This window comes from Macrotis lagotis, chromosome 7 (genome assembly GCF_037893015.1).
Source record: "Macrotis lagotis isolate mMagLag1 chromosome 7, bilby.v1.9.chrom.fasta, whole genome shotgun sequence".
Lineage (NCBI taxonomy): Eukaryota > Metazoa > Chordata > Mammalia > Peramelemorphia > Peramelidae > Macrotis > Macrotis lagotis.
The window spans coordinates 22,110,420-22,138,331 of NC_133664.1; the positions used below are offsets into that span (position 1 = coordinate 22,110,420).

A 27,912-nucleotide genomic window follows, 5' to 3' on the forward strand; every position below is an offset into this window, starting at 1 on the left:
AGCTCTAAATCTCTGCATTTCTGATGAAGCTGGGGGTGGAGCCCATAATTACAGGGTGGGGGAGGCTGAGGCTGTAGGGGCTCCTATGGGCTGTGCCCTAAGTTCATCAATATGGGGAGCCTCTAGGAGCTGGGGGGTGAGGGTGGGAGGGGGGATCAGATCCATGAGGAGTCCCTGGTCCTTCAACCTGCGTGAGAGAGGGAAACAGTTGAAAAAAAAATCCCTGAACATAAAATAACTTATATTGTTACAATGTGTCTTGAGAAAAAAAAGCAAATTTAGGTCTATTTTGGATTGATATCAAAGGAAAAAAATTTCCAATTAGAAGTATCCCAAAGTGGAATGAACTGTCTAAGGAGAACAGTAGGGGCCTTGTTTGTAAAATGAGAGTCTGGGGCTGGCCAGCCAATGAGGGCTCCTCCAGATCTTTGTTATCCTGGGGACCTGTCTAAGCCTTAGTTTCCTCATCTGTAAAGTGAGGTGGTGGACTTGTTGGCTTCTGAGATCCTTTCTAGCTCCAGAGTGCTGGTGCCAGGAGCCCCAGGTTCGGCTTCTGCCTCTACCTAGCTGGGGGAGCCCAGGTAAGTCATTTCATATCTACGGTGCCCCAGGCAAAATTCTCCAACTCTTCCATGCATGCCACCAAGCAGGTTGAGGTCTTCCTAAGTGACTTGAATAAAATCAAAGGTCCAGAAATGGGACATGAGCATCTGAGAGGGAAGGAGAGTGTTTGAGGATCTGGGGGTGGGGCATGGCTATTATGCCTAGGATCAGTGAAGTCTTCCTGGAGGAGGAAGAGGGGGCCCTTGGGGAAGCTACTAGAAAAAAGTGCTTCTCTTGGACCTTGGGGGTTCAAGAAGCTGTAGAGACAGCTAAAGAACTAGACTGCCTCCAACCCTGGGACTCTGATTGAATCTCAGCTTAGCCTTGTGCATCTCAGGGACCTTGAGCAAGTCACTGAGTCTCTGGGAGCCTGTTTCCCCAATTGGAACATGGGGGATTTTAACTCAAAAATCCCTTCTACCTCCCAGCCTATGATCCCAGGATCTGAACACATACAGAAAATTGACTGGACAAAAAAAAAAAAAAAGGAAGGGCCTGAAGGTCATCCTAAAGCTTTTCCATTTGACTTGCGGCTCATACCACTATAAGTGGTCCACTTATTAAAGGATGGGCTTCCTGAGAGTTTGCTTTACCAGAGTAAATGTTTAAAAAGAACCCGCTTCATTCCTTCATTTTTGATACCACCTCTAAGGAGACTTTTATATTTTATTATGTTATGTATTATATATTGCTTTGTTTTCAGTTGATTCTGATTCTTCCTTGAGTCCGTTTAGGGTTTTTCTTGACAAAAATACTGGAGTGGTTTTGACATTTCCTTCTCCAACTCATTTTACAATTCAGAAACCAAGGCACACAGGGTAAAGTGACTTGCCCAGGGTCACACAGATTTGAAGTCAAGAAAAGACTTGGTGCTCTCTATCCATCAAGCTACCTAGTTACCTTGTAACATGATATAATAAATATAACATTATATTTGTATTATATTTCTATTCATTAGTTGAGGGAGTTATTCCTAGTTTTACAAGTTGGACCCATAGGGGATGAGTCTCCTCCTTCCATAGGACTTTAGAACGTAGGCACCAGAAGGACTTCGAGAGCAGGCATGGTTTCATTTTTTAGTTGTCATTGGCAGGCTTTCTGGTACATAGGCGTTCTAGAAAGGATGGACTCAAACCCCTTTGCCACCCCCTTCCCTCATCTTTTCTCCATGGTATTCCTATCCTTGAGATGATTAGAGCTCGGCACCCTTGAATGTCTTCCTTTGGATTTTCTCTAACTTCTCAAGAAATTGTTAATAATAATAAATTGGGCATAATAATCCTAGCCAGTTCTGCCTAGCAGGACCCTACCCTCCTTTGTCTTCCACACTATCCATTATGTGGGGGGGAAAGGAGGGAGGGAGTGAGGGAAGGAAGGAAAGGGTTAGGCCAGACCTAGACTTTGGTTTTAGGACTTCTTTATATTCTTAAAAATTATTGTGGCTCTCTCCAAAGAGCTCTTGTTTATATAGGTTATAGCTTGATATTTTTCATATTATTAGTTTAAAATGTCTTGTTGTGAAAATAGTTTTGACCTTCTGGATCTCACGAAAAGGTCTTGGAACCTTCTCAAGGGTTGCTGGCCACACTTGGAGAAATGCTCACTTTGAGAATTCCCACGCTTTGCAGAGTATCTGATACATGGGTGCTTAATAAATGCCTATAGAGTCAACTGAATGAAGAAACTTCTATTTAGCTAAAATTCCTTATCACTGAGGACTTGCCCAGAATCACAGACTGTACATGTGGGAGGTGGAGTTGAAGGCCAGAGCTGGTGCCATCTTGCCAAAATGACCTCTCCTCAAATTGGCTTCAATAACTCTTATTATATATTTGATAGCAGAAGATTTGATTTTACATTCAAAAACCTTATCTGAATATAAAAATTGTTGGGCCGATTGCATTCAAGAAAATTCTGAAGAGCTTGGTTTTTTTCTGGTATCTAGTAAATGACCCCAATATTTGGGCAAATATCTACTATTTGATACTATCTAATATATAATTTTTGATAATATCTAATATTTATCAATAAATATTTGATAATTTCTAATATTTGATAATAAAAGTTTTATATCTAGAGAGATCAATGTCTAACCCAAAGCTGTGTAACTAAAGGAAGAAGAATGAGAACATACAACTGGGATTCGACTTAAAAAGAGGTCCCTGCCACCCCACCGCATGTCAAGTTGAGCCTATGGGATATCCTGATTAATCTAGGTGTAATGTTGAATGTAGAAAATACTTGACATCATTCTAGGTCTCTATTTCAGAAAACCTGACATGGCTTGGGCCCAAGTCCCATTCCACAGATCAGCTGAAAAACGGGGCGGTGGGCTTGCTGCCATCGTCTAGCACCAGTGTCACGTGGGCAGCCTTACCCAACTCATCTGGAAGCAAAGACGAGCCATCTAGTCCAGAACCCAAGGTGAGTCCGATGCCTCCCATACCTGTGGTTCATTGTTAACATCTTGGATTGTAGTTGGTTAAGAAAGGAATGAAGGCATCTTTTCCCTTGAATGGGGGGCAGGATGATGAAAGGGCCAGCGTGCTGGGAGGAAGCCGGCAGCTCCATCGGGCCTCTCCTTAGATTGACGCTCTTGTCAACCACCATGGATGAATTGTGAGGGGATGAATGATGAATCTCATATTTTCATTGAAATTGGAGTCATTTTAACTGCCAGTGGGAGAATTCTAATGGGCCCATTAACGGCGTTGCCCACTGACACGATGGGAGCTCTTAGAATATATTATGTCACTCCGTTGAGTAATCGCCACTTAATTCAGTCATGGTAATATGATGGGTGACAGCCGGGGCCGAATTAGCCGGCACTGCCTCCAGTCCTGCATGGTTGGACCTTGTACTGGTGACCAGGTGCCATCTTAATGTGCCAGACTTTCTTAATATTAGAAGACTTTGGACTCTGTTGTCATCAGTTTGACAGATGGAGCTTGGAAAAGGGACTGGAACCAGACATGGGCTTCTGGCCTCTCCCCAGACTTGCCTTCTAAGGAACAAATGGCCTGAACTTCTCAAAAAAGGGTCAGACTTTTCCCCATTCCTTTTTCTTTGCATTATAGGATAATGATTTATTTTCTTTTCCTTTTGTGTGCAAATGTGTGGTTGTGTGTGGACATACATGTTTCCCACTATTGTGCTCAGATGATGTCTAGAAATTCAGGGACAACTGCAGATGCCAATTATGGGTTGTCCCTGTTTTACAGAAGAGGGTCATCTAGAGTCAGCAGGGACCTCTAGTCTTTCTACTTCCATTTCCAGAGGAGGAAACTGAGGCAGAAAAATAATGGTAATGATAACAGTAACAGGGCATAAAAATGTGTAATTGGCATCAATATGGAGACTTGTTATTCATTGATATAATCAGTAAATTGTTAATTATTGAATTGGTTGAGTTGAGGGGATTGGGTGAAGCAGTGAGTATGGTGGATCTCAGGGTGAAGCAGTGAGTATGGTGGATCTCAGGGGGAAGCAGTGAGCATGTGGGATCTCAGGGTGAAGCAGTGAGTATGGTGGATCTCAGGGGGAAGCAGTGAGCGTGTGGGATCTCAGGGTGAAGCAGTGAGCGTGTGGGATCTCAGGGTGAAGCAGTGAGTATGTGGGATCTCAGGGTGAAGCAGTGAGTATGGTAGATCTCAGGGTGAAGCCGTGAGTATGGTGGATCTCAGGGGGAAGCAGTGAGTGTGTGGGATCTCGGGGAAGCAGTGAGCGTGTGGGATCTCAGGGAGAAGCAGTGTGTGTGTGGGATCTCAGGGTGAAGCAGTGAGTATGGTGGATCTCAGGGGGAAGCAGTGAGTATGGTGGATCTCAGGGGGAAGCAGTGAGCATGTGGGATCTCAGGGTGAAGCAGTGAGTATGGTGGATCTCAGGGGGAAGCAGTGAGTATGGTGGATCTCAGGGGGAAGCAGTGAGCATGTGGGATCTCAGGGTGAAGCAGTGAGTATGGTGGATCTCAGGGGGAAGCAGTGAGCGTGTGGGATCTCAGGGTGAAGCAGTGAGCGTGTGGGATCTCAGGGTGAAGCAGTGAGTATGTGGGATCTCAGGGTGAAGCAGTGAGTATGGTAGATCTCAGGGTGAAGCCGTGAGTATGGTGGATCTCAGGGGGAAGCAGTGAGTGTGTGGGATCTCGGGGAAGCAGTGAGCGTGTGGGATCTCAGGGAGAAGCAGTGTGTGTGTGGGATCTCAGGGTGAAGCAGTGAGTATGGTGGATCTCAGGGGGAAGCAGTGAGTATGGTGGATCTCAGGGGGAAGCAGTGAGCATGTGGGATCTCAGGGTGAAGCAGTGAGTATGGTGGATCTCAGGGGGAAGCAGTGAGTATGGTGGATCTCAGGGGGAAGCAGTGAGCATGTGGGATCTCAGGGTGAAGCAGTGAGTATGGTGGATCTCAGGGGGAAGCAGTGAGCGTGTGGGATCTCAGGGTGAAGCAGTGAGCGTGTGGGATCTCAGGGTGAAGCAGTGAGTATGTGGGATCTCAGGGTGAAGCAGTGAGTATGGTAGATCTCAGGGTGAAGCCGTGAGTATGGTGGATCTCAGGGGGAAGCAGTGAGTGTGTGGGATCTCGGGGAAGCAGTGAGCGTGTGGGATCTCAGGGAGAAGCAGTGTGTGTGTGGGATCTCAGGGTGAAGCAGTGAGTATGGTGGATCTCAGGGGGAAGCAGTGAGTATGGTGGATCTCAGGGAGAAGCAGTGAGCGTGTGGGATCTCAGGGGGAAGCAGTGAGCGTGTGGGATCTTAGCTATTCTTTATAGGTTCAAGTAGCAGGATCTCTGAGGTCAGTGGTGTGCAGAAATATGAGAGGGGTTAAAAACAAAGAGATTGAGTTCAAATCCAGCCCCATCACTTAATACTTACCAGCTGTATGACCTTGGACAAATCACTTATCCCCATAGCCTTTTTTTAAGATAAATTTTATTTATTTAAGGCAATGGGTTAAATGACTTTCACAAGGTCACACAGCCAGATAATTATTAAGTATCTGAGGCCAATTGGAACTCAGGTCCTCCTGACTCCAAGTCAGTGCTCTGTCCCCTGTGCCACCTAGCTGTCCCTTCCCCATAGCCTTACAAACTCCCTCCCCCCCAAAAAAAACTACCTCCAAAAAAGTAAAGATAGGGGCAGTCTTTTTCCTGATCAAGTGCCCCAAGGAACTTAGCCTTTGATGAATCTGCCCAGATTTTAGTCTGAAGAAAAAGGGGATATGGTTAGGGATAGGGATATCAATGTGCTCATTAACTTAGGATCTTTTTAGAGTCGAGGTTGGCTTGGGCTAGAAGGTTCCATAGATAGGCAATTTTTGTTTGTAAGCTTGGTGAACCTTTAAAAAAATCATAAAATTGTATTTACATATGCATACATATATATTCATGTGTGTATGTATTTTTTTAACATCATAGTCATTTATAGAAATATCAAGGGATTTCTTCTCTCCCTCCAGAATCCAGACCTTTATAACAAAGGAAAAACAAGTAAAAAACATGGGATAGTATGACCATGTTTGACTGTGTATAAGATATTTTGCCCCCCCCCCCTTTGCTTCTGTGAAGATGCAGTCTTATTTGTCTCTGAAAAGACATTATTGGTTTTGTCTTTGATTTTTTTTCCCGAATCCCTGGGACAGCAATGAAAGCTCCTTACAACCTGACTCCAGCCTACTTTTATAGACTTAAATGTTATTTCTGTTTCTAGGCTCAATTTTCCAATCAACTTGACCTATTTGCTTTTTTCCAATTACGTCATTGGGTTTCCTACCTCTGCACCTTAGCTCAGGCTGTGTGAAGCACCTAGAATGCCTTCTTTTCTCACCTTTGCATCTTACAATCCTTACTTTCTTCAAGGGGTCAATTTAAGTGCCCCCTTCCAAGACCAAGAGACCAAGGCCTTTGGTCTTCTAGGCTAGAAGGCTGTTCTTTGAACCCAACTCCTTTCAGCTTAGAATTTAAGATGTTCTAGATTATGTCTAGATATGAGAGTGGCCTTCCCAGAAGTGGCTCTGGTCCTTTTCACAGCAGCAGCATCATTTGACTCTTACCTTCTCTGGGCTTTGTTTTCATTCAGGTGTATCCTTTGGTCTTAAAATTGAAGCATTGCTGTTTGCCCAATTCCCTTTTCTCCTCCCCCTGCCTCTGCTTCATTCCATTCTTCTCCCCTCTCTAGACTCTGTGGCCTTCTGTTCCTCATACACAACTCTCCATCTCACATCTTGATGACTTTGTATCAGCTGTTCTCCATGCCTGCAGTTCCTTCCTTTCCCATTTTTGTCTACCTGCTTTTCTCCCTGTTGTTCTGTGCCTTTGTGTGAGGTGCACAGGAGCCTGCCTTGGCGTTAATATTCATGATAGATGATGTCAGTACATACTTTGCATCAGCTGTGCCACTCAGCTGAATGTGAAAGTCAAACCCCATTGATGGGGGCTTGTGAGCCACAGATCTACAGAATACCTTGAACCAGGGGAGGGTGTCTTTCCTGTATTCAATTTAGTCCCCACCAGAGGGAGGACTAGACATATAATTTAACCCTGTCTACCTCAGTTTCTTCATCTGTAAAATGAGCTGGAGGAGGAAATGGAAAGCACTCCAATATCTCTGCCAAGAAATTCCAAATGGGGTTGAGGAGGAGTCAAACACAACTGAAAAACTGAAGAGTAACAGAGACTTTTTGCCTTTTCCCAGTTTCTTCCCCCCACCCCAGATTTCAGCATCAGATAACATTTAGAAGAATCTGGAAAAGTGCTTCTTTTTGGAGTTCATTCTATTCCATTCTCCACAATTTAGTAGGAATTTAATACAGTCCAAAGAGACTCAGAATCAGCTGTTATCAAAGGCAGTGATCTCATAGTTTCCATTCTTCTGGGGACCGAACTAGTTCAATGTGAAAATGAAATATTTTTCATAATGAAATGTGTTAAGATCTCCACTTACTCCATTAGGGGAGTGATATTTCAGGCCGCTAATGCTGGGTTGGATTGAAGTCATCAAGATAGGCTCTTGGTGTGTTCCATTTAGTGAAGGGCTATCTAAGTCTAAGGAGAAGAGCGATGTCATTTGTTTAATAGGCAGATGGAGTTGGCGGCTTGGAGGACAACCCAGGCCACCACACATCATCCCATCCTTCCCTGAAGCAGTCTGAGTAGCAGCGATTAAGCCAAATGGACCTTCTGGGGGGAAATCATGCAATTTAATTTTCTGATAAGCAGACTGCAATCACCACAGGGGAAACCAGGCTTCTAAGTATAAAAGACAGAGAGGAATATTTCAGAGAGAGTTCTGCCTCAAGAGGAATCTCCCTGCTCTTGAAATTGTGCAGTATAACCCTGAAGTTTTCAATCCTTAATAACACATCAGACTTGCAAAAATAACTGTCCAAAAACAGTTCCTGAGATTCAGGTGTGAACCTTACCTGGTGTGAACTGGGCAGTTCAGCCCCCATATCCCTCCCCCCTCCGCACATCTGCCTTTTTTTTTTTAATTTCCCCAAGGTAATGGGATTAAGTGCTTTGCCCAAGGTCATATAGCTAGGTAATTCTATCATGTCTGAGCTCAGATTTGAACTCAGGTCCTCCTGACTCCAGGTCAGGTGCTCTATCTACTGCACCACATAGCTGCCCTTCACCTTCCTTTCTCTGCTTATTTGAATTGAGGTAAAATTGTGGAGGGAAGGGGTAGTGGTGGTGGAAATGTAGATGTTATTTGGGTCTATTTGCATATGATATAAATTATAAGCTTCATTAGCATATTTTTCTTTTAGAGAAACATAACTAATTTGGAAATATGTTTTGCATGACTATCTGTACTGTAGGTATTGGATTTCTTGCATTCTAAATGAGTGGGAGAGGGTGTGGAGGGAGGGAGAGACTGTACAACTAAAAAGTAAAAGTTGAATTTAAATAAAATAAGCATTGTTTGTTTGTCCTTATGTCATTATTGGCTAGGGCAACTCCCATCAAGCCCTACCCTCTTTTAACAAACAAAATTTAGCCAGATGATGATGATGATGATGATGATGATGATGATGTAGCTGGTGAGACAGATGAGGTCGAGAACTGGACTGGAGTCAGGATTCCACTCCAGTCTCTTGGTTTTAGATGGGAGGAAGATCTAGAAAATGTCAGAGATGGACTGGTGTCAGAAGACCAGTCCATGTAATATTGTTTCTCAAGATGTGCAGCATTCTCTACCCATTGGTCCCCATAACTTCCTCATCTCCTATCAGATGTCTTTGGCTACCATCCCTTCCTTCACCCCAGCCATGATGAGGTGACTTTATTTTTTACAAGGCCAACCCCTCTACTGTTCAAGTGATCCCCTTCCATTCCATCTCCTCCAACAAATTGCCTCTTCTTGTCACCACCCTCACTTATTTTTAATTTCTTAACTACTGGCTCCTTCCCTACTGCCAACAAACCTGCCCATATCTCCCCCCATTCTAAAAAACCTTTGCTTGATCTTTCCATCCCATCTATTTTTTTTTTTTTTTTGGTTTTTGCAAGGCAATAGGGTTAAGTGACTTGCCTAAGGTCACACAGCTAGATAACTATTAAGTGTCTGAGGCCGGATTTGAACTCAGGTACTCCTGACTCCAGGGCCAGTGCTCTATCCACTCCGCCACCTAGCTGCCCCACCCAGCTAACTATTGTCCTGCATCTCTTTTGCCCTTTGTGGTCAACCTCATTGGAAAGGCTGTGTATAAGAGGTGCCCCCTTTCTTCTCTTCTCACTCTCTGGCTTTTGACCTCATCAAAATTGCTCTCTAAAGTGACCAGTGATCTCTTCGCTGCCAAAATTTATGGTCTGTTCTCCATCCTAATTCCCCTTGCCCCACCTCTCTGCCGTCTTTAACACTGATGATCACCCTTTTCTCCTTGCTCTCTTCTCTCCTCCAATTCTCCTTTTCCTCATCCAATGGCACCTTCTCTGTCTCCTTGGCTGGACCCTCCACCAGATCACTCCCTCTAACCATAGGGGGCTCTGTCATGGGTCTTCCTCCTTTCTATACTATTTCACTGGGTGATCTCATCAGCTTCCATCCCTACCATCATCTCATTCTGATGATTCTCAGATCTACCTATTATGTCCCAATTTCTCCACTTTTCTCCAACTTCCCATCTCCAACTGAATGACATATACCTTCTGTCCAAAATGGAACTCATTCTCTTCCCACCAAAATCCTCCCCACTCCTACTTTCCCAATTCCTGTAGAGGGAAATACCATCCTCATAGGCTCTCAGATTTGCAACCTAGGGGTCATTGTGGACCCTCCATTCTCTCACAACCCCTGACCCCCATATCCAGGTGGTTGCCAAGACCTGTCAATTTTATCTTTGTGACATCTCAAATATGCTCCTTTCTCTCTTCTGACATAACCCCCACCCTGATGCAGACCCTCCTTACCTCCCACTGGCTGGGGGTCTGCCTGCCTCAAGTCTCTTCCCCTCCCCTCTCCTCTCCATCCTTCATTCAGCCACTAAAGTGATTTCTCTAAAGGGTAGGTCTGATCATGTCATCTCTCCCACTCAGTAAACTCCAGTGATTCCCTCTTCCCTCCAGGATCAAATATAAAATACTGTTTGACATTGAGAGCCCTTCATAAGCTGGCCCAGTCTTCTTGCTCCCCACTCCTCAAACCTACTCTTCCCTTCATTGTCTCTCAGCTCCAGGATTTGTCTCTGTCTGACCTCCCTGTCTAGAAACTCTTCCCTTGTCCACTGCAACTACTGACCTCCAACTAAAATCTCACCTTTCTACAGGAAGCCTGTCCCAACCTCTCTTCATTCTAGTGCTTTCTCTCATTTCCTATTTTTTTCTGAATATTCCTTTATATGAGTATATATATATATATATATATATATATATATATATTTATATTTATACTTATATTTATATAGGGGCATCTGTTTTACCCTAATCCATTAGAAATTTTTTTTAACATTTTTATGTAAGGTTTTGAGATCCAAAACCTGAGACAATAAGCAGGTTATACATGGGATATACATATATATATATATATGTACAAGATGAGATTTTTAAAGAACACAAGGTAATGGCTATTATTTCTTGGTTCTGTCACCTTGTGACATCCCTTTAGATGCGGATCTCATGACAGAAAGAGGGTTTTAAGCAGCTGATGTCCGACACGGGGTCTTTTGGCTGATGATGGATAAACACTCTGGACTGTCAGTCAACGTTCGGACTCCAGGCCCCTTGCAATTATTGTTTGTTTGCCTCATATGACTGAAAATTACTTTTCTTTCTCCCTGAGGCTATTACCCAGATAATCGTCCCACCGTGTTTAATTAATTTCATATGCTTTGCCACAGAGGGAATCCGGCTTCATGGAATCAGACATGAGAAGAAAGTTTGTGAGAAGGTTTACCAGAAGCATTTATTCAAGATGGGTAGAAATGGGATAGTGGGTGCCAGGAAACATGGGAGATCAGCCTGGAGAGGCAGGTCCACTGACTTGTCTTAGCTCCGCCTTGTGGGGGGAGAGTTTGCATTTGGTTTTGCCACTTCCCAGACATCTCCATGCCAGGCCTGGTCCAGGACGCCCTCCCCATCTCTGAGCATAGTAATGAAGCCAACGTGATTAATTCTTAGAACTTAGGAGTCAATCATTGACACCCCTTTCCCACAGGTCTCACCTTCTCCTGTTAGAATCTGAGATCCTGGAGGGCAGGCATTGGCTTGGACTTTCCTCAGTGACCAGATGTGACCCTGGGTGAGTCATTTCACCTTGTTTGTCTCAGTTTCCTCATCTGTAAAGTGAAGTGGAGAAACAAATGACAAACCCCTCCAGTATCTCTGCCAAGAAAATCCCAAAGGAGATGGGGAGGAATCCGACATGACTGAGGCAAACCAAGGCGGGTTAATAAGAGCACATATAAAATCTTTGCAAACCTGCTTAAACACTAATTATTAGTAATAATAGTGATAATAACAATCAACTCCTGCCATCAAGGAGCTTACATTCTGATGGGGAAGGCAGCAAGTATATATAGCCACATTATGTTATACATACACATATATGAAAAATGCAAATAATCATTTGAGAGGGAAGGAATCAGGAAAGGTTTCTTGTAGGAAATGGTACTTCTGAATTTTAAAGAAGAGAAAAGAGCCTAAGGTATGGAAGGGAAGAGAGGGTCATTCCAGGCAAAGATTTTCCTCTATATTATCTTTCACAAATGGTCTTAGGACAGAAGAAGATGGCTCCCAAAACCTCCTGAGGCAGTCCTCTTGGAAAATATTTCCTGAAATCAAGCTTCAATTTACCAATTTGTTATCTACCCACTGATGATGGTTCTTTCCTCTAAAACTAAGGAGAAAACCCCATAATCTCACTTTCTGATCAAGCAACCATCATCTTTCACCCCCAATTTCTCTCAAGGTTCAATGTCTCAGCTCCCTTGACCAACTGGCTCTTGGAGGTTTTCTTCTTCTCCAGCCTGAACAAACCTACATGCAGTTGATCCTTGTGGGTCCATGATCCCCATGTCCTTCCTGGTTGCCAACCTTCCTGGTGCCTTCCCTAAAAGGTGACAACCCAGAGCCCATCACAGTGCTCCAGATGTGACCTGACACAGGCAGAGTGTGGTGGGATGTTCCCCTCAGTCCTGGATGGAATGCCCACTACCTTCTATTCTGTTGTGTGTTGGGGCTCAATTGTTGGAACCCCTAGAGATAGATCCATGGCTTCTCAGGCTCCATTGGTGCCTGACAAGTGAAGACATGAATGGAGTTTCCCCGATCCAACTAATTTTGCCAACATTTACATTTAGATGAGCTTTTAAGATAGGGTGAAAATGGAGCCATTTTCTTTTCTTCAGTATAAAAATCTAAAGTTGACTTAAAAGTAAATCTCTGAAAGTAAAAATTTCCTTCTAATAAGATGCAAACGACTTAGCTTTGAGAGCTCCCCGTGGTGTTTTCTATGAAAAATTCCCTGTCTCAGAGATATAGAATGTTAAAGTTACCCATTTTATTCCAGCCTTGTGAGAAATTGTCAGTGATGGCTTTTTGGTTTTTAAAAGGAGATTATTATTGGATTCCAAGAGCCATAGTCTTGGGGCTAAAACCCAACCGTTGCTATTCTGGAGAATAATGGTGAGGGTCAGACATCGAAAGAGAAGCCATTCCACCCAACTCCCTCCTTTTATTGATGAGGAAACTGAGACCAGAGACATTAGGGGATTTGCCCAGGGGTTCACATCAGTAGAAAATGTTTAGTAGATTTAGAGCTGGAAGAAACCACTGATGTCATCTCATCCAAGTCTCTTATTTTATTAATGAGAGCCCTGACCCTTCAATCAGAGGCTGGATGTCACTTCTCAGAGACACATGAGAAAAATTCTGGTTTTTGTTTTTTTTGCAATTGTCAAGCAAAACAGATTTCTGTATCAGCCAGCTCCAATATAGGACATGATGTCCTTTAGTAGCTGGTGGCTCAGTGAATAGAGGGTAGAACCAGGAAGATCTGAGTTCAAATCCAGCCTCAGACAATTCCTAATTGTATTACTCTGGGCAAGTTACCGCATCTCTCTTTGCCTCAGCTTCCTCATCTGTAAAATGGGGATAATCCCTTCTAGAATTGTTGGATAGATACTGTCATGGAAGTTTGGAGAGACTTTGGGAGATGTTGGAGGATGGAAGGACCTGGCATGCTGTGGTCCATGAGGTCATGAAGAGCCAAACATGCCTAAGGACTGAACAGCCACCCCCCAGTCAGGGTTGGGAGAGTCAGATGAATTCACATGTAAAGGGTTTTGACAACCTTAAAGCATCAAGTATTTAAATGCTAGCTCTCATTCATTGTTGTGATGTGGATCTCCTCCTCTGTATTGGTCCACGGTCTCCTCTCTTTATGATCAGCATGCAGGCTGCTGCTCAGATCCCTGCCAGCTCTGAGATTCTGGGATTTGTGAGGTGGTCTCTACTCTCAGTACTAATAATTCCAGGTATCTCCTTTTTCCATCTTATCTCCTGCTGCCATGTTGGCGGGCTCTTGGGTCAGATTCCCAAGAAAAGACACGAGGCCATTCTGCAGCCTCCCCAAGACCCAGACCCTGATGTGTAGACCCTTTTGCACTTGACCTCACCATTTACAATGGCCTAGATGAAGAAAATGCCTTTCCCTTTTCTTCATGTGGGCATCATCTCTCAGCCTACCCTCCTAGACCCTAGTGCTGAGAAGAGGCATTGGGATGTCAGCTGGTGGCATAAATGTTCTAGGTAGAGACTGGTGAATGACTTATGTCCAATACGCCATTGGTCAGTGGGGGCAGGCCAGTTAATCGACAATCAGTTCTCACTGATGTTTCCTTGATAATGAAAGCCCATCCCTTGGGTAGAGAGGTCATGATTGGTTAGTGTTGTGTGCCACCTTGCCTGTTGGGTCTATGTTGAAGAATCTGCCCACACAGCTTCCTTCTCCAGTGTTGTCATAGTATGGAGATTCAAGTCAGCCATATAAGGAGATAGAATGGTTCATTTGCTCTGCAGAAGGAGGAAATCTTTCTTGTGACTCACGCTTCTAGGTCACTGAAATAGGTGAATTGTGTGTGTACAGACACACACATGTCATTTGTGTGTATATGTCTAAAGAATTCATGAACACATCTGTGTATCTTTTATATGTATGGGTTTATACATATGCATAATAGGTGTGTAACTTCACTGGCAGAGGGAATTCCTCATCACCCTTCACCAGCTGGGGCAGGGGTCCTTCCCTTGAGAACTTAGAGAGTTGTCTTGAGCCTTGAGAGATAATGTGACTTGTTCAGGATCATGGAGCCAGTATGTGGCATGGATGGGATTAGAAGTCTTCCTGCCTTTAAGACTGACTATGACACCAGGCTGCCCTTCATGTGTTTACAGAAAACATATATGCAAAAGGACATGGGCAGGGGTGGCTAGGTGGCACAGTGGATAGAGCACTGGTCCTGGAGTCAGGAGGACCTGAGTTCAAATCTGGTTTCATACACTTAACAATTATCTAGTTGTGTGGCCTTGGGCAAGTCATTTATCCCCATTGCCTTGAAAAAAACTAAAAAAAAAGAATATATGCAGAACATATACATCCACTAACCCCAATGAGACCTGGATGGAGATAGCCCAGGACCCAGAACCTGAGACTGTTGGCCTTGACTCTAAAGCTCAATGAGAGGAGCAGTCACAGTAGAGAAGGGCACCCCCTCTTCTACTCCATCATTAACACCCATTGCCCTCCAAGAGCCCTGGCAGATCATGGCACCTGCTTCCTGCCCTGGTATCCATAACTTTCATGCTGAGAAGTGACCCTTCTGCCAACTAAACCTTACGGCTGCTTGTGTGGAGGCCACAGTCATGGCCCCTGAAGACCCCGATGGTGATATTCTGGCCACCAAGGCCTCAGTGATTATCAGACGGCTCAAGGTCAGGAAGAGAGATGTTTGTATCAGTAGAAATTATATTAAAGAAGAGGCCATACCTGGAGACGCCTGACCCTTTCATCAAACTCACTGCTGATACATTCGCGTTGTGTCTTTCATGAGATTGTGGGCTCCCCGAGGTCAGGGGCTGACTCTTCTGTTTAGATCTCCAACATTCAACACAGGGCAGGCACTTTACTCAAGGAATTTTCACTCCTTCATTCTGTCTTAGAATATAGCTCATAAATAAGGTTCTCTGTTAATGGTGCCAGTGTAGCTCCTATGTACATACATGTATAGAGGTGTTTATATGTATAGACACATGTCTAGACATGCAGTGGGTATATACATACATACATACTGAAAATACATATATACATATATATATATACACACACACACATATATACATATATATGTGTATATATATATATATATATATACATATGAGAGAACTAGACAGATATATGCACTGCATGTATGGCTAGATGGATGTGTATACTGATAAGTCTTTATAGGTGTGTCTAGGTAGATCCCTGATCTGACAAAAATTCCAAGTCTTGACAGATAGTTCTCTGTGCCCCTCTTTTCCCCATTCCCTCCCTGTTCCCTTTTATGCCAGAATGTAAGCTCCTAAAGGGCAGGGTCCGTCTCCTTGTATTTTCATTAAGTCCCAGCTCTTACACTTAATGTTTGATTTAATCTAATTGACCTACATATAAATAGATCCTGAGAACATCCATTTGATTGTAAATTTCTTGAAGACAGGAACTATCTTTTGTTTCTTTTTGTATCCCCCAGAGCTTAACACAGGTGCTTAGTACATACCAAATTCATTGATTAGTGGAGCTATCACATAAATCTGTTCGTAGCTTCATAAATACACTGGCAGTTTGATATAGACTATAGGATCATAGATTCAGGTCTGGAAGGAACCCAAAGGTCATCCCACTTTAACCCTGCTTTTAACAGATGAAGAAACTTCCAAGCAGCCCATCAGATGAAGGGCCATGTCCAAATTGGCAGGAAGCAGAGGAATCAAGAGTTGAACCCAAGTCTACCATTGATGGTTTGTCCATCCGATACTACGAGGCAGCTTCCCCCATGTAATGGTGGAACAATTATGTTGACTGAATGGATCATTTCTAAATCCATTATGATGATTGCTTTGTCCTCAAGGTTGTACATGGGTGGGTGGGCCTTTGTGTGGGGCACCCTGGAAACCAAGGAGCCACTGGGGCTGATTTGCTGTGGGTGGATTTGCTCCCAATGCAGCTAGATCAATGGGGCCTGGGCAGTTGAGGTACCATCTTGTTTGATGAGGATCATACTTTTTGGTCCATTAATAAGGTTAGTTATGGTGCTTTTTTATTACATCTTATAGAATGATTCTTTTCTCTCTCTTTTTCCTCCCTCCAAAAAAACTCGAAATAGAACAAAAGTCTTAGAGTGAGTAAGAACAGTTAGACTTGAGTCAGAAAGACCCGAGTTCCACTTCTGTCTCAGTCACTTAATAATTGTGTGACTCTGGGCTTGACCTTTGTCTGCCTCAGTTTCCTCATGTATAAGACAAGAATAATAATGGTAAGTGTCCATTGAGCTAACATGAAAAGGCTATTTAAATACTAGCGGTTTTTCTTAGTAGCTTTTTATGCAAAAAAAAGTGTTTTGAGTATTTTTCTTAGCTATTTTTAGTTTTTTTAGTTTTTCAAGGCAATGGGGTTAAGTGGCTTGCCCAAGGCCACACAGCTAGGTGATTATTAAGTGTCTGAGGCTGGATTTGAACTCAGGTACTCCTGACTCCAGGGTCGGTGCTCTATCCACTGTGCCACCTAGCTGCCCCTTTTGATTATTTTTTCAAAAACTCCACCAAATTCCACTTCTTATGCTTCTCTCTGATATGGAGGTGATCTTGCACCCTCCCAGGCTACATCCACAGCACTTTACTTCTGGCTAATGGATTTAGATAGAGGGATCTCAGAGATAAGACTCCTGAGGAGACTGACTGTCTCACCCAATGTCCCACAGATCCTAAAAAGCAGATCTGCTGCTTGTAGGTTCTGGAAAGGACCTTGAGGAGGGGTCATCTGGTCTTGCCCTCTCATTTTCCAACTGGGAAAACTGAGACACAGAAGGTAAAGTCACATGCCCAGCATCACATAGCCTCTCTTTTGATTGCATCTTCCTTTCTTAATCTAAATTATCCCATCCTCAATCCAGTGCTCTGTATCAAAGAAGGGGGGTGTCAAGTACAGACTAATGATGATCTGTGTATGTTTTATCTACGATGAACTTCCCTAAAGTTTAGGGAGACATTCATCACCAGCTTTGTCACAAGCGGATGATGCTTTTTTAGATAAGAAACAATCAGACCCTCTCCCACTTCCCAGAGGGGTTTCATTTTGTGTCCATGGACGGACTAATAGGCCCACTATGCTTGGAGCCTTGAAGCGTGGATCTTTGATGCATAAGTGAAGAATCTGACCATAATCACTGCCACCATTTTTCCTCCTTTTCTCTCCCACCCTTCTTTCTCCACCCTACACTATTGTTCTGTGACAATAAGCAGCCATGGGAAGTGGACAAGTGTTTTAGACTGGATTTCAGAACCCATATACAGTGTCTGGGACCTTCCAAAAGTTATTGTGCCATTAGTGGATGAATGGTGCCTTGGTCAGTGACTTCACCATGGACCCATTCAACTCTGCCCCCTCTGCTCTTTGGCCTTCCTGCTGTCTAGATAGCAAAAAGAAAAAAAAGGCAGGGATGGTAGAGAAGTGTAGAAGAGGATGTCCCTTCTTGGCCAGTGTGTGAAGAGGTGTGTGCTCAATACCAATTTATAGAGAAGGACATACGCCTGATGTCAGTTTGCAGAGAAGACACACACCTGATGCATGTTTCTCCACACCAGCTATTGAAGAGGATGTGTTCCCTGTGCCAGTTGTGGAAGAGAAAAGCCTAATGCCAATGGTTGAAGTGGATGGTGATCTCGTCCTTGGTGAGCCCCTGCCTTACTCCTCTCAAACAGGGCTGACAGTTTCCTTGGTCTGGCCTGATGCTTTTCCTTCTTCTGCCCTTTCCTGGGATTTCTCTGCCCTTCTCCTTGCCTATAGCAGATGGAGAAACCACTTGTTCTTCAGTAGATCTGATTGAGGGAGGGGAGAGTCAAGGCAGTCCTCAAATTCTCAAAGGGAAGAGATTCTGACACATCATTCCATGGACATCCTTCCCCTCCATGGACGTTGCTTTCCTCATCTATACAGTGAGATTGGTTGGATTCAATGACCTCTCGATTCTCTCCCAGCTTTTGATATTGAATCCAAATACCAAATTGTTAAAACAATTTTTTATGAAAAGCTTAAGGAGCAAAAAAAAAAAAATGGCAGCCTTCTATGATCCATTGCCTCCTGTCCTTCACTGACTTAATGAATTTTGATGCTCATTTACTAAGCATTTGCTGTTAATCAAAATTCACAAACATTTATCAAGCACCTACAATCTGCCAGACACTGTGTGAAGTGCTGGGGCATAACTCTCAGGTAATGATGCCAAGGTTTTTCTTTCTTCCCTTTGGACCAAGGTCACTGTGATGGAACAGAACCACAATTCTGTAGGGGCATAATTGGAAGTGAAATATTTAGGGTGATCTTTGAGTTTGCCAAATAGTGCCCCTTGCTATCCTCAGGGCCCTGAAGGCAGACAAAAACTAGGTTTTTTTTATCCTAAATATCTGTCTTGTTTCACATTGAGATAGACCATTCTATTTTTGTTGCCATGATCCATCACTCGCACTGAGAGATTGTAGAGAAGACTGGTCTTGGAGTTGGGAGCACCTGGAGTCCACCTTTGAGTCTGCTGGACCACGAAAAAGGTCATTTAGTCTCTTAGAGACCCCCAGATAGTTTGATAAGACTAGAAGGAACAGATGCTTATCTACAAAGGGGGAGGGCACTTTCCCCACTGGGACATCTCCACACCAATGGAATGGCAGGTTTAAACTAACCTCATTCTTTGCTCCTCTCCCCCCAAAACTATAGCCTGTTCCAATGGGATCATGTAGAAAAATAGGTTCTTCAAAATTAGAATGAGTGGACATGTAAAAGATAGCTATTGGAGTCACTTCACTCTGCTGTGCCTCAGGTTCCTCATTTGAACAATGAGGCCAGACTAGATCATCTCTAAATTTTCTTCCAGGAGACCTAGATTTGAATTACAGTTGTGGTCATATGATGGAAAAGTCATTTAACATCTCTGTCCTCTTTAAAATGAAGAAAATTGTTATCTGTCTTAGGTACTTTTCTCAGGGTTGTCTGAGTACAACGATAAAGTCCTCCAGGCTGTTGTCCATGTAGTGGGTTGTCCTCTTTCCCAGAGCTCTCCACTCCTTAGAATACAGACCAACTGCTCTTTCATCAACTTGACCCTCCCCCACTATGACCTGCCACAGCTGATCCGCCTCTCAAGAAGGACCTTCCAGTTGAACAATTTAGGGTATCTCCCTTCCCTGCCACCTTCTGCCTTCCCCCTTAGGAAGGTGACACATACTCCTCATGCTCTTAAACTTTCATGTACCAGTCAGCATTTTCAATTCATTTTTGGCTAATTCTCAACTCTCTTTATTCTCCTCTTTGTCTTCCCCTTCTTGACAGTTTACTGAAGGAAAAATTCTCTTCTTGCTTTTACCTTTTTTTCTTCCTCCTTTTTAACCCTCTTAAATTGGTGCAGTATGACGAGTTGCGAAAGTCTATTTTTTATTCCTTTTGTTACCACAACCTTTCAACTCCATTGTGAGCTTAGCAGGTTTATTGTGAGCTAGTCCAGGACCCACACCACCATTTACAGAATTTTTGTGGGGCATGCGTTCCATTTTTGAAACTAACTGATGACTGTGTCCTAAACTTAATGTGGAAAAAGGTGGGAAGAGGAATAATTATATTTATTCATTAAAGAAGCAGCTCATTGATTCAGGAACCCCAAGGAAGATTTTCTCAGAAATTATTCTTTTGTTGTCATTTTTTGGACCCACCTAGGAATTTTTTTCCTTTTCAGTGATGTATTGGTGATGAGGCATATTTATTTCATGACTAAAAATGTATTTAATTCTTCCAAATATCAAATGCCTTCTGTGTGAAAGGTACTAGGGAGTCAAAACTGAAATAAATAAAGCACACCTCCCCTACCTTCAGGAAGTTTTCAGTCTAGAAACGGAGGAGAGCAAGTAGGAGAAGAAAGAGAATGGGAGATCATTGATTGACTGACTGTTGTCCATCTTTCTTGAAGAAAACTCAAGTGGCATCACTGTGGTAAAGTCTTGCAGTGTGTCTGACTGTCTGATCAGACCAATACGAGCTCGGAAGGCATAGGGCAGGCACAGATAGTCCATGTGAACACCTGGGTGAGTTCTCTAAATGATTTCCTTTGAGCTGCTTCAATTCTGCCTTGGTCCTGTGCCAATGTCTCCCATGTTGCATAATCAGTCCCAAAGTTCTTGAGAGACCTTGAGAGTCAGGGGAATATGAAGCAAACGGCAATCCAGAAGACCATCGTCCCATTAGGCGCTAGAGGAAAGGCGTCATCATGGCGGTGTTGGTGTTGAGATGATCTAGAAGAATGGGAGAGATTTCAACAGAAAAGATGGAGGAAGTGATGAGGGACAGTACAGTGGATCCCTTGCGGTGCTAGGTTCCTTGATGATTGGGTGTGTGTGATTAAGTTTTGTCTTTGTACCAGTCCCAGGGTTTGACGGTGTTGATATTTGGTGCATAGTAGGAATACTCTGGAGCTTGGCATGTGGGAGGAATAAATTGGGAAATGTTTAAGAAAATTAGTAAGAATACAGTCCAACAGAGATCATGTTACTTTTCTGACCTGCAGGGATCTGTTTGATCTGCGTTTGACACAAGAATGGGGTGTCAGGTCTGCCTGGGGGGAGAGAAAAGGGGGGACTGGGATGTTGGGAGGAAGAAGAGCAGCCCGTGAGGCAGTGGTCAGAGAAGTAGAGGAGAGCCCTGGCCAGTGAAAATGGCCTTTGAGGTTTGTTCTCTTGGTGGAATTGTTCAAGTGAAAGGGACACTTGTCCCCTTTTCTGTATTGTATCAGAAGGTTGCTACTGGAAGGCAGGACTTGGGTCCTTGGGTCCCCAGTTTGATTCCGGAATAAAAGTAGAAACTCTCTGATTTAACTGTGCTGTCTCTTGGCACCTTCTGTGATTTGTTATAAAATCTACACCAGTGTCATGCTTAGGAAGTGACTAGAACCTTCTCTCAACTCATCCTTGTGCACTTGGAGTCATCTCAAAGGGGCTTTGTAACTTTGGTCATGTGGGTCTTTAAATGTCCCTCCTATCCTTTGGAATGAGCAGAAAAGTAAAATGTGGAGTTAGGAAGGCCTGCCCTTACTGATTCTGCCTTTGGTGGTGGGACCTGGGTCAGTGAACTAACCTCTCTTGAGCCTCAACTTACCTCCTCTGTAATGTAAAATGGAGATAGTAATGCATCTTAACTATATAGTATATTGTGAGGCTAAAATATGATATTGTATATAAAACATTTTTTTAAAAAATGGGAGCAGGGGTGGCTAGGTGGCACAGTAGATAGAGCACCTGCCCTGGAGTCAGGAGTACCTGAGTTCAAATGTGACCTCAGACACTTAATAATTACCTAGCTGTGTGGCCTTGGACAAGTCAACCCCATTGCTGTGCAAAAGAACCTTAAAAAATTGGATTTATAAAAAAAAATGGGAACAGCTAGGTGGTATAGTGGTAAAGAGAGCTGCATTTGGGAGTTAGGAAGACCTGGGTTCAAATCCTATTTAGACACTTACTATGTGACTCTGGGAAAGTCACTTAAACTTTGTTTTCCTCATTTGTAAAATTAGAGTTATAATTGCAACTCTCTCCCTTGATTATTGTGAGGCTCAAATGCATGTGTGTATATCTATCTATCTATAAATAAACAAGTGTATAAACACACAATATACAATCCATAAAATATTCATGTACATGTAGGCATTCGTATATGTTTGTGTTTATATGCATATTTATATACATGCTCATTAATAATAACAGCTGACATTTATATAGCTTACTATGAGCAAGGATATACAAACATTATCTCATTAAAGAAACTGAGGCAAACAGATTAAATGACTTGTCCAGGGTCACCCAGATAGTAAGTGTCTGAGATGGGGTCCCTAGTCTTCCTCCCAGAGATGCCAGAGGATACACACACACACACACACACACACACACACACACACACACACACACACAGAGCTAAGAACCCCCAATTACATGCAGTGTTCTCATTTTATTGATGAGGAAACTGAGGTCCTTAGGCTGGAATTTATGTGTCATCATGAAAGCTCTTTGCCATGGGCTTGTTGCTCTTCAGGTTCGATTTGTATCCCAGAAATCCTGCCTAGAAGAGGGAGCCTCGGGAAGGGTATGTGCTGGCTGCCATCTTGGGAGCATTGCCTTAGAGCTCAGGTCTTCCTTGTATTTGGGGGTGTAAGGCCATTTAGGACCTGATTCAATGCAATTTTTTTCAGGCCAGGCTAATTGCAGGCAGTGTCTCTTTCTTGATTTCTCAACATGGATTTGAGAAGGAGAGGGAAGAGCAGGGCAAGATACCATTGGTTTGGAAAGCCCCATCCATCCACATGAAATCTCATCTGGTCTTTGGGGGCAGGAGATGGCCTCAGAAAAAAAAGTGAATTCCTGCAATTATCCTTTCAGACACAGGATGTTAATCTGTCTTTGAGAAGACAAGGAAACTTTCTCATGAGAACTTTTATTACATTAGAACAAACTGAACTACACAGCACAAATTCTGACCAGAGTGGGTCACCTGCTGTCCCTTGGAGTGAGTGATGGAAAGTCTCCTAGACCCCCTAATGGAATCTCTCTATCAAGGTTCTTTTCTTAAGCATGGGCTTAGAGATATGGAAGTCCCTACCCTCAAGAAGGGTATGATCTAAATGGGGAGCCCAGGCTAGCTCATTTGGTACAAGAAAAAATACAAGATGGAAGCCACCTTTGCAGAAGCAAGGACCTACTGGGGTCCTCTACATTTTGGTTTGTAGTCTTTCTGACCTTATTTCTAGTTTTTAGGACTCTTAGCTTTTTTTGATCAGTAGACCCTTGTCTAATGAATAGAAAAAGATTGATTTGAACTGGGGGGGAACCCCGAAGAACCAAGAATTAGATGGGTGAACTAGGAGTTATTTTAGCAGAAACTCAGAAGCTAGGATCAAGTCTTCAGATGATTAAGGATAGAAAAGGAAGCATGATGAGGTCATGCCGAGAGGGTTAGCCTTAGACTCAGGAAGACCTGTGTTCTAGACCCTTGTCTGACACATACTGACTGTGTGACCCCTGGACAAATCACTGACCCTCATAGTGCCCCCTGATACCCTAAACTGGGGGCCTGCTTGATGGATATAGGGAGGCTTCACATCAGGAATTCCCCCTGAAAGATAGGTATGCAGCCCCTAAAAACAAGCAAAGTCCCCAAATCCCTGATAATTATATCTTTGAGGAGGATTAGCAGTCATCCAATAGCCAAAAAGAACTTATTTAAGTATTACCATATATATGAACCATAGAGAAGAAGGAAAAGATCGATTTTTGAGGCCTGGCTGGGGCACTTTTTCTCTTTGAGACCTCAGATAGCCTTCTAATCATGATCATGTTAGGGCTGCCCACATTGTAGGATTATGGGGAGATGAAATGTACCCTTTAATGAGACTGGAGATTAGAGGCTGGAGGCCGGGGGGCCCTTCAGAATCGGTTACAGCAGATAAGGTCATACAGGGATGTAGGTCCAGAAGAGGGTCTTGGACATGGAGACCATAGGAGGAGAAGGTCAGAGTCATCCCTAGGGGGAGCTTGTAGAGGCAGGACTGGCCTAGCACTAGGCCCACAAGACTGGGGAATGGTCACTGCTTAATGGCCCTGCTTATTGTCACCAAGGGCCTTTGGTCGTTTCAGGAATTGATTTCTGTCTCACATTTTTCACCTTATTTCTGGGGATTGAGACTGTGACCTGAGAGTGTCTTAAATCTTAATAGCAGCTTTTTATTTTTTTCCTGTTAGAGAGAAAAGCTTGTTGTCCTTTTGATTCTTTCCCCTTACTTTTGTTAATAATGTTATACAGCAAAAATGCTGTGTAGAAAGATATAGTCTATTCTAAGTGGGAAGGGTTCTAGGTGGTGCTGAGGGCAGAACTTCCCTTCCTCCCTTCCTCCTTCCCTCCCTCCTTCCTCCTTCCTTCCTTCCTTCCTTCCTTCCTTCCTTCCTTCCTTCCTTCCTTCCTTCCTTCCTTCCTTCCTTCCTTCCTTCCTTCCTTCCTTCCTTCCTTCCTTCCTTCCTCCCTCCCTTCCTTCCTTCCTTCCTTCCTTCCTTCCTTCCTTCCTTCCTTCCTTCCTTCCTTCCTTCCTTCCTTCCTTCCTTCCTTCCTTCCTTCCTTCCTTCCTTCCTTCCTTCCTCTCTCCTTTCCTTCCCTCCTTCCATCCCTCCCTCCTTGTTTCCCTCCTTCCCTCCCTCCCTCCCTCTCATCCTCAACCCTCAGTTAAGCACCTGTTATATACAGAGCCTTGCAGGGACATCTGGCAGCTCAATGAATTCTTGGCATGTTTGTTTTCAACCTTATTTCTAGATTTTAGAGCTCAGCTTTTTTGTCTGATGAGTAGAAAAAGATTGGTTTGAGCTGGAGTAACATTTCCTGAAGACTCAAGGATGAGGTGCTGAGGAAAACACAAGTATAGAGAAGGCCAAGTCCCCATCCTTATAGAGTCTAGATGGGTTTAAGCCTCCATGATTCAGACAACTCTTGCACGATGAATGTATTACCAAGTGGCAGGTGAGGCCAAGGCCTGGTAATCCTCTTGCCCCCAGCATGACTTACTTTGGCGGAATCTGGCCTCCATGGCCATGTCATTGTGTCTCAGCCTCTCCCTGGCTCCGGTGCATCCTCTGTGTTGCCTTGCTCCCGGCCCTTGTCTTTGTCCCTCCAAAGAGCTTAAATTGTTTTTCTGCTTAATAATGAAGTAAATGCCTCCAGATTGTAAATCTAAAACCATTAAGTAAGTTGGAGAGGCTGCAGATTGTTCCTCCCGTGCTATTAGACCATTAAATAATTTATACCTGAGACAATCATTTATATAGTCCACATTAAGGGGATATGTAGGATTAAAGGGATGGCAATGACTCCAGGTGGCCCTGGATGGTCAGTTGCTGTTGCTATTGATTAAAAGAAAATCACACTAATCTAGTCCTGATTTTCAGGGTCTATTTTAGTGTCCCTGAGTGAAATTTCCAACAAATTGGCCAGATGACTCATTTTATAAAGAAATTTAATTTATTTTTATCTTGTGCCTTTGCAAGTTTGGGTTTTTCCTCTCATGCATAAAACATGAGGAGCTTTCTTTCGTGATGAAAAGATGGTATTTTTTCACCCATTGAAAGTCTTTGATTCCTAAAGGAAAATAACTTTTTTTAGCTAATCCCATAGCCTTGGTAAGCAGTGAAAAGTGGGAAAGGAACAGTAATTTTTTCCTGAGCAGTAGGACTCTCCGAAGATAAATCTGGCAGCATCTTAAAAACCCTAAATAAATTTAATTTAGTGCTTCATCATTTGCTTCTATAGCCACTATTGATCTAATTCAAAATACCCTCTGGCTTTCTGTCTCTGTCTGTTGGATGATTTATTGATTTTTGCCTTATGCCAGCCGATTGAATCCTTGGAAGTTTTAGGGTCTTTGAAGTGGTTGGGTGCATAAAAGAAGGGAAAATAGATGTAAATGAAGTGTAATATGGATTCTCAGGTGAGGGACCAGTCTCCTTCAGCTGTGACTCAGACCTTGGATGTGCCCCTTGAGATGTAGTGGAGCAGATGGTGGGAGTAATAAGTACTAGTGAAAAATCCTAAAGAAATGTGGAATTATAGTCTTGTCTGATTCTTTGTGATCCCATTTGGGGTTTTCTTGCAGAGATACTGGAGGAGTTTGCCATTGCCTTCTCCTCCTCATATAAAGTTGAGAAAACTGAGGCAAACAGGGTGAAGTGACTTGCTCAAGATCAAACAGTAAGTGTCTTGAGGCCACATTTGAACTTAGGTCTTCCTGACTCCGGGCTGGCAGTCTCTCTACTCTGCCACCTTGCCCTATAGTAGTACAAAAGGAAAGTAGGTGTAATGATGCAGAAATCTTATGGTACATCGTGGGAACCTCGAGGCAGCAAAATCATTTTGCAGAACCACATTTTACTGAGAGCCAGTTACTCTGTAAAGGTTACTAAAGAGTTACTGCCTTCAAGCAGCTGTTTACAGTCCTAGTAAGAGAGCTAAAGGATGTAAAGACCTCTGGAAGGCAGATTTCAAAAAATGACAAAGTAACATGGCCTGAATCTTTAGCATGAAGTTCTGACAACATAATGTTAAGTTTTCCTGTGGGGGAATCTACATTTCCTAGTAATGGGAGGCAAAGATCAATGTGGCCACCGAGGGAGCTCTCTTACATGTTTACATTTTCAAAGGTTGTATTGAAGGGGGGTGGGCAAGAGCACAGAACTTAGGAAGGTTCTAGAAGAGTGAAAGAGAATTGTAAGAAAGAATATATTGAAAGGCTGGTGTTCAGAATTTGCCAAAGCTGTTAAGGACACCAAACAAGCATTTTAAAGGTATTTTCAGTACAAGGAAAGGGACAAATCTCCTTGGAGTGAAATTTTGAACAATGTTAAAGTGTGATAACAATAGTTTATTTCTTTAGTAGTATTCTTTGCCTTAAAAAAAAATAACTGGGTTAAGTCTAGGCGTTCTAAATCCACATCTGTTCCTATGCTATTATACTGAGTGTGTATGATTTCTTCTTAGATTTCCTAAGAATAAGATCATTCATCCAACAAATGTTTATTTAAATTATTTTACCATACCAGCATCATTTCCTTTTTGATGGGTTGCGAGGTTGACAGGTGTAGAGATACTGTAGGGTTACTCTGGATTCTGAATAGGAATTTGACAGTGTTTTTCTTTATACACTTGGGGACATCTGGAAAGTGTCACAGAACAAACTTGTTACATTTGTTGATTGATTTTATCCTGTTAACACATATGATGAAATATTGGTGGGCTTTCCTCCCTTTTTGGTTTGAGATTCAGTCCATGTTGGATTCCATTATTAGTCCACTGGAATTTGTTGTATTGTAATCTTGTTTATAATCCTTTAAAACACAACAAAAGACCATCTCAGGGTTGTTGGGGGGGCGGGGAAACTACTTTAATCATTTGGAAATACCATTTGATTTGATGATCAATATCAATGACATTAACACTAATAATTTCTTTTTTTAATTTTTTTTAGGTTTGTTTTTTTTTCTGTAAGGCAATGGGGTTAAGTGACTTGCCCAAGGCCACACAGCTAGGTCATTATTAAGTGTCTGAGGCTGGATTTGAACTCAGGTACTACTGATTCCAGGGCTGGTGCTCTATCCACTGTGCCACCTAGCTGCCCCTAACACTAATAATTTCTAATGCCATTCTTGCCCATCTCGTGATCCCAGGCTTCCTCTCTCCCTCTCTCTCCCAGGTCCTCCATCCTGCCTGCTGACCATCTTTCCAACCCATCAACTCGGAACAGTCCCTTTCTGAAACTTGCCCCTCAGATTTAGTGATCTACTTACCAGTTGGCATGTTGAATCCCAAAGATCAAATCAGGGTGACCTTGGTATCACCAGAACCTTAGGGTCATCAATAAAGAAGTGCAAGAGCTTTTGAGACCAGCTAGTCCAACCTCCTTTTTTTCAGATGGAAATACTGAGGCATGGGGGTGTGGGGGAGAAGAGTTAAATTCACTTGGCTAAATCAGAGGAACTAATTATCAGAAGTGGGATTAGAACC

The 27,912-nt window shown here is 43.1% G+C and overlaps 1 protein-coding gene and 2 long non-coding RNA genes across 4 annotated transcripts in view; 2 read left to right on the forward strand and 1 right to left on the reverse strand.

Moving 5' to 3' along the window:
• OSBPL10 (oxysterol binding protein like 10) overlaps nt 1-27,912 on the forward strand; it is a 231,883-nt gene that overhangs the window by 149,510 nt on the left and 54,461 nt on the right. The window contains exon 6 of the mRNA XM_074195628.1: nt 2,873-3,027. Coding sequence (XP_074051729.1) covers nt 2,873-3,027 — 155 coding nt within the window. The remainder of the gene's footprint in view (nt 1-2,872; nt 3,028-27,912) is intronic.
• LOC141494453 (uncharacterized) lies at nt 10,970-15,293 on the reverse strand. Of its 2 annotated transcripts, none has more exons than XR_012470445.1 (2): nt 15,079-15,293; nt 10,970-11,368 (listed from the first exon to the last, which is right to left on the reverse strand). It is a non-coding gene; the product is annotated as an uncharacterized LOC141494453 (long non-coding RNA). The 2 variants fall into 2 exon arrangements; XR_012470446.1 differs by lacking the exon at nt 15,079-15,293 and adding an exon at nt 12,073-12,495.
• On the forward strand, nt 17,935-27,852 carry LOC141494454 (uncharacterized). The gene is made up of 3 exons (XR_012470447.1): nt 17,935-18,017; nt 18,774-18,890; nt 27,602-27,852. It is a non-coding gene; the product is annotated as an uncharacterized LOC141494454 (long non-coding RNA).